At 43.6% G+C, this 7,184-nt stretch overlaps 1 protein-coding gene across 2 annotated transcripts in view; it reads right to left on the bottom strand.

Annotated features, from left to right (window-relative positions):
- Window positions 1-937: 937 nt before the first annotated feature.
- The window catches only part of LOC118374950 (glutamate receptor ionotropic, kainate 2-like), a 197,495-nt gene continuing 191,248 nt past the window's right edge, over window positions 938-7,184 (bottom strand). Inside the window, exon 18 of one of the 2 annotated variants that reach the window (XM_052471296.1) lies at window positions 938-4,042. In XM_052471296.1, coding sequence (XP_052327256.1) covers window positions 3,878-4,042 — 165 coding nt within the window. In that variant the 3' untranslated portion in view covers window positions 938-3,877. The other variant, XM_052471297.1, reaches the window with a different exon arrangement.

Here is a 7,184-nt window from a genome sequence, read left to right as displayed (position 1 = left end):
CAGGTATAGGAGGTACCCGATAACTAACTGACCCATGATGTTTTTCCCAACCGGTGGCGATCCACTGTAAGGCTGGTGTGGGCAGAACAGGCACCTTCCTGGCCTGTTACCTGGACCTGAAGGGGACTCAGTGGGGACGAAGCCATGGCCCTGCGCCGACACACCAAGGAGGGCTCCGTGGAGACCCATGGACAGGAAAGCTTTATCAAGGAGTTCTATACGCATGCTCGCACTCGCACACACACACACACACACACACACACACACACACACACACACACACACACACACACACACACACACACACACACACACACACACACACACACACACACACACACACACACACACACACACACACACACACACACACACACACACACAGTGGGGACCCATGGACAGGAAAGCTTTATCAAGGAGTTCTATACGCACACACACACACACACACACACACACACACACACACACACACACACACACACACACACACACACACACACACACACACACACACACACACACACACACACACACGCGCACGCACACAGACAGTGGGGTGAGGAATACACAGACATGTTCTTGTTATTCATGCATCAGAATGACTTCATTGTGTGGACTTAGTTGAACATCAGACAAGGTAGATTTTATCTTGCACGGACGCCCACACACTCACACACACACACACACACACACACACACACACACACACACACACACACACACACACACACACACACACACACACACACACACACACATACACACACACACACACACACACACACACACACACACACACACACACACACACACACACACACACACACACACACACACACACACACACACACACACACACACACACACACACATACACACAGCAACAATAAAGGTTAAACAGTTTACAAATATAAATATAGTATCAAAAACAAATGAATAGTTATGAGTTTTATTTATTATATATTTTTTTGTAAAACCTTGCATCAATGTCAAATAAAATCTATTACCTCATTTTTGGGGGGAAAATACAATTGGATATTTTCTGATAAATCTTCCAAATGATTATTCAACCATTACACGTTGTACCACTGAATCTAGCAGGTAGAAAATGACAAGCAATACTGGTAGAACAAAAACAACACATGGAACCCCCTCTATTGTTCCTAAATGGTTTCTTGAAATTACTCACAAATCCTACTTTCATTCATTCTTGTACAGCACAAATATTTTCAGAAACATCAACCTTTGTATTTTGCATTTTATTTTCTGGGGATGGAACCTTTTAGGAATGAGACGCTCCGGGGTGAAGTTTTCCCTTCCCCAATCCTAACCTCAAAGGGCAACTGAACGCAAAAAAACAACTTCTCTGTGCGGCATCGATATTAGTCAGAAACATTTATTCCAGTGCCTCTTGATTAAAAAGTGTAAGTAGAATAATTTGGGTCAGTATATTCCAAAATTTAATTTTGTGAGATTTGTGTAACTGAGGTTGTCACAAATTACAACAGCGTTTGGTTTGGATTACATGCCCACTTTCCCACTAACACGGGATGGTAACACCTAGGGAGAATGCACGGAGAAGCAGCTGCGCTGATTGCACTCTATCATAGCAGTGAACCTCCACAGTGAGACAACTCTGTCCATTATGCAGAGCCTCGGACTCGGACTGGTTCACATAAGACAAGACATCAGCAATCTTACGTTGAAAGAAGACTTGGCCCCAAAGCCCTTTAAAGAGTGGCTGTTTTCTGATGTGTTTCATAGTGTCTGCAAGTGTTTTATTGAAAAAAGAAATTGAGATGATGCGCATCTCAACTGCCACTTGTCAATATTAAAACCCATTCTCGAGAGTCTTGTGTCCAGCTGCGACCTGTTTTGTAACGTGATTCCCTATGAAACACTGCCAGATAAACAGACTGCCAGACCCACACTGTGGTAATAGATAGTGAGAAAGTTGTAAAAAACTAAACGGCACCGAAGCACGTCACCACTCACCAGCGGCTTGATAAGCTGATTTAGCTATCGTGGCCTGCCGGCTCTATGTGCCTGCTTGCTACTACTAACGAGCTTCATTGACATACACAGAGATGGAACTTATCTAGCTAGTGATTTGGGGCACTGATAAACACTGTGTAGCAGCTTGTGCTTTACTTACGATAGCTCAACAGCTTGCTGATGAGTTGTAGACGTGTTCTCAGAAATCAGTCCTGAGCGCAGACAGCAGCAGCTGTCTCAATATTGTCTGCAGTCCACTGACTTTTTCATGCACATCTTTTAACTCTTGAAATACTGCACCAAAACCTTAGAAAGATATAAGAAAATAAATCCTTGGCAAAAACGTCAAAATTCATGACACATTTCGTGATTTATCTTAGATTAATTCGGACTATTTTGAGGAAGTGCTAGTGGCTATATTGTTGCTATCGTGACTCAAGAGGGACAAACAACAGTAACTACAAGGGTACGATAAAGTGAACATAACACACCCACATCGAACAACAACCCCAAGACTCAAATCTCGTTTTTCTTAATTAGCAGCAGAGAAACATATGGAATTAGTGAGTTCAGCCGCTCTTTTAACCATTAGTGGGAAAATGCAAAAGTGACCCACTATCAGCATCTAGGGGCAACTTCATCCTACTTTGAACGAGCACACCCTTCATCTTTCATGACCATTGATAGATAAAAGACTGGATAGGTTTTTACCATATTGCTTCCACCTGTCAAGTCCTACCAGATCAGTGGTCATAGAGAAAAGGAGTTCAAATTATTGAGACAACCACTGTGTAGCTATGTAAGCCAGGTTTAGTAGGGAGATGGGGAGGCAGCTGTAGAACGGCCCCATGGAGCAGACAGTGTGGCCCTATGACAGAGGAGGAGAGAAGGGCCCTACACGGCACAGTGAGGAGGCCCTAGACCGGGGGAGGGCCCTGAATCACCAGTAGACAGAATTAGTTGACACCCCAAGTTGGCACCCAAGTTGGCACCTGCTACATACACTATGTGAAATCCACAGAGAATGCTACTCTGATAGAAAGTACTACAAAACTTTGTCTGCATACAAAAAGAACATTTTTTTGTTGTTGTAGAAATCCTGCCTTTAAACAGTGGATATTGACACCAAATGGCAGACTGTAATGTTATTTTTGACACTGTACAGCATGTTTGTGGAGGCATTGAAAGTAATATGTCAGTTCTTTATGATGGCTGAACTTTGTCACAATGAAGGCATTACAGAAGATAAACAATGAGTATTAGGGAGATCAATCAACATCAATGATTTCAAATGAAATAAATACATATTTTAGAAACGGGCTATCCTCTCTATTTTCTTTATACAGTTCTTATTCAACATTTGGCACTTTGTAACATTCCATATCATAATCACCTGTAGTGAGATCCATTTTGATCGACTGGACACACACACAGATTTGACAATAGTGTAAATGACATCAACAGAAAAACAACAACTCATTTCTTGGGATGTTATGGTCTCAAGGTGTAGTGTGATGCTCTGAACAGGTGTGTGTGTCGAGTCACTGACTGTGAAGACAGCCTCAACAGACCTGCATTTTGACTTCTTCCCTTTTTATCCCCATTGAGATCCATCTCAAAGATCCATCCACCTCACAATCCTTTAACTTGTCCCCACAATCCTCCAAAAAGTCTCTTTCACAAAGCGTCGGTCACAGTGAGGTGACAGTCTACATTTCCACAGGAAACATCTCTACCATAATACCAAAGCTGGGGGCAAATGCAATATAGTTTCGGGTTACGTTAACATTGCGTCAACATTCATTCAACCCCTCCAGATCCTCTGGCTGTGTATTTGACCTTGACGGGTGTTTTTGACCTTCCCTTGACGTTTTGCCCCCCATCACGCCATGGTCTCCTTGCCCGGCAGTCTTCTGTCATTCAACGTGTGCATGTTGATGACCTCCTCGGTCTTAACAATGACCGGCGGCTGAGGCTTCTGTTTGAGGCGCCGTTGGCACTTCAGGGAACCACGCAACTCATCCACCATGACACTACAGAAGGAGCGCTGGAGAGGGGGAGAGGGGAGGGGAGAGGGAGGAAGAGGGTTGAGGGTAAAATACGTACAGAACTGGCAACATTAACTGACACACAATCAGTCTATGTCGTCCATGCAGGAATCAAACCCACACTGGAGTTTGTCAGTACCATGGTCTAACCCACTGATACATTGAGACGACCCTGGTAGGGGGTGATAGTAAGAGAGGGAGGGAGAGGAGGAGGATGGGGGGTAGAAGGGGAGGGGAGAGTTGCAGAGGAGAGAAGATGAGGTAGCGAGAGGACGGGGTAGAGGGAGATGAAGAGTGAGAGGACGGGGATGAGGGAGGTGAATAGTGAGAGGACAGGAAAGAGGGAGGTGAATAGTGAGAGGACGGGGAAGAGGGAGGTGAATAGTGAGAGGACGGGGTAGAGAGAGATGAATAGTGAGAGGACGGGGTAGAGGGAGGTGAATAGTGAGAGGACGGGGATGAGGGAGGTGAATAGTGAGAGGACGAGGTAGAGGGAGATGAATAGTGAGAGGACGGGAGAGAGGGAGGTGAATAGTGAGAGGACGGGGTAGAGGGAGGTGAATAGTGAGAGGACGGGGAAGAGGGAGGTGAATAGTGAGAGGACGGGGTAGAGGGAGATGAATAGTGAGAGGACGGGAGAGAGGGAGGTGAATAGTGAGAGGACGGGGTAGAGGGAGGTGAATAGTGAGAGGACGGGCAATAGGGAGGTGAATAGTGAGAGGACAGGAAAGAGGGAGGTGAATAGTGAGAGGACGAAGTAGAGGGAGATGAATAGTGAGAGGACAAGAGAGAGGGAGGTGAATAGTGAGACGACGGGAAAGAGAGAGGTGAATAGTGAGAAGACAGGCAATAGGGAGGTGAATAGTGAGAGGACGGGGTAGAGGGAGATGAATAGTGAGAGGACGGGAAAGAGGGGGGTGAATAGTGAGAGGACGGGGTAGAGAGAGATGAATAGTGAGAGGACGGGGTAGAGGGAGGTGAATAGTGAGAGGACAGGCAATAGGGAGGTGAATAGTGAGAGGACGGGGTAGAGCGAGGTGAATAGTGAGAGGACGGGGTAGAGGGAGGTGAATAGTGATAGGACGGGGTAGTGGGAGGTGAATAGTGAGAGGACAGGGTAGAGGGAGGTGAATAGTGAGAGGACAGGGTAGAGGGAGATGAATAGTGAGAGGACAGGAAAGAGGGAGGTGAATAGGGGAGAAAGGAAGCTGGCAAGGAGACAAGGGAAGAGTGGGAAGTGAAGAAGGGGAGAGGGATGTGGAGGACAGAGCGAGAACATGAGAAAAGAGGGTGAAAGAACATGAGAAAAGTGTGCTTTTACCACCACCTTGGTGGTCTGGAGGACATACCATTTCTTATAACATCGTAACCTCATAACATAACATTGTAACCTCATAACATAACATTGTAACCTCATAACATAACATCGTAACCTCATAACATAACATTGTAACCTCATAACATAACATTGTAACCTCATAACATAACACCGTAACCTCATAACATCGTAACCTCTTAACGTCGTAACCTTATAACATAACATCATAACCTCATAACTTCGCAACCTTATAACATCGTAACCTCATAACATCATAACCTTATAACATCATAACCTCATAACCTTATAACATCATAATCTCATAACATCGTAACCTCATGACATCATAACATCATAACCTTATAACATCATAACATCATAACCTCATAACATCGTAACCTCATGACATCATAACCTTATAACATCATAACCTTATAACATCGTAACCTCATAACACCGTAACCTCATGACATCATAACATCATAACCTTATAACGTTGTGTTAGCTAATCCAAGTTTATAATTTTTTGTTGTTCTGATTAAAGAAGCAATAAAACTGGCCTTCTTTAGACTAGTTGAGTATCTGGAGCATCTGCATTTGTGGGTTCGATTACAGGCTCAAAATGGCTAGAAACAAACAACTTTCTTCTGAAACTCATCAGTCTATTCTTGTTCTGAGGAAATTAAGGCTATTCCATGGGAGAAATTGCCAAGAAACTGAAGATCTCATACAATGCTGTGTACTACTCCTTTCACAGAACAGTGCAAACTGACTCTAACCAGAATAGATAGAGGAGTGGGAGGCCCCGGTGTACAACTGAACAAGAGGGCAAGTACATTAGAATCTCTAGTTTGAGAAACAGATGCATCACAAGTCCTCAACTGGCAGTTTCATGAAATAGTATCCGCAAAACACCAGTCTCAACATCAACAGTGAAGAGGTGACTCCGGGATGCTGGCCTTCTAGGAAGAGTTCCTCTGTCCAGTGTCTGTGTTCTTTTGCCTATCTGAATCTTTTATTTTTATTGGCCAGTCTGGCTTTTTCTTTGCAAATCTGCCCAGAACAACAATTATCAGCTGTGCTAATTTAATTGCAAAAGGATTTGCTGATGATCAATTAGCCTTTTAAAATGAATAACTTGGATTAGCTAACACAACGTGCCATTGGAACACAGGAGTGATGGTTGCTGATAATGGGTCTCTGTACGCCTATGTAGATATTCCATTAAAAATCAAATCAAATCAAATTTTATTTGTCACATACACATGGTTAGCAGATGTTAATGCGAGTGTAGCGAAATGCTTGTGCTTCTAGTTCCGACAATGCAGTAATAACCAACAAGTAATCTAACTAACAATTCCTAAACTACTGTCTTATACACAGTGTAAGGGGATAAAGAATATGTACATAAGGATATATGAATGAGTGATGGTACAGAGCAGCATAGGCAAGATACAGTAGATGGTATCGAGTACAGTATATACATATGAGATGAGTATGTAAACAAAGTGGCTAGTGATACATGTATTACATAAGGATGCAGTCGATGATATAGAGTACAGTATATACGTATGCATATGAGATGAATAATGTAGGGTAAGTAACATTATATAAGGTAGCATTGTTTAAAGTGGCTAGTGATATATTTACAAAATTTCCCATCAATTCCCATTATTAAAGTGGCTGGAGTTGAGTCAGTGTCAGTGAGTTGGCAGCAGCCACTCAATGTTAGTGGTGGCTGTTTAACAGTCTGATGGCCTTGAGATAGAAGCTGTTTTTCAGTCTCTCGGTCCCAGCTTTGATGCACCTGTACTGACCTCGCC

The sequence above is a fragment of the Oncorhynchus keta genome, chromosome 19 (genome assembly GCF_023373465.1).
Source record: "Oncorhynchus keta strain PuntledgeMale-10-30-2019 chromosome 19, Oket_V2, whole genome shotgun sequence".
NCBI classification, from domain to species: domain Eukaryota; kingdom Metazoa; phylum Chordata; class Actinopteri; order Salmoniformes; family Salmonidae; genus Oncorhynchus; species Oncorhynchus keta.
This window is presented reverse-complemented; position numbering and strand designations above follow the sequence as displayed.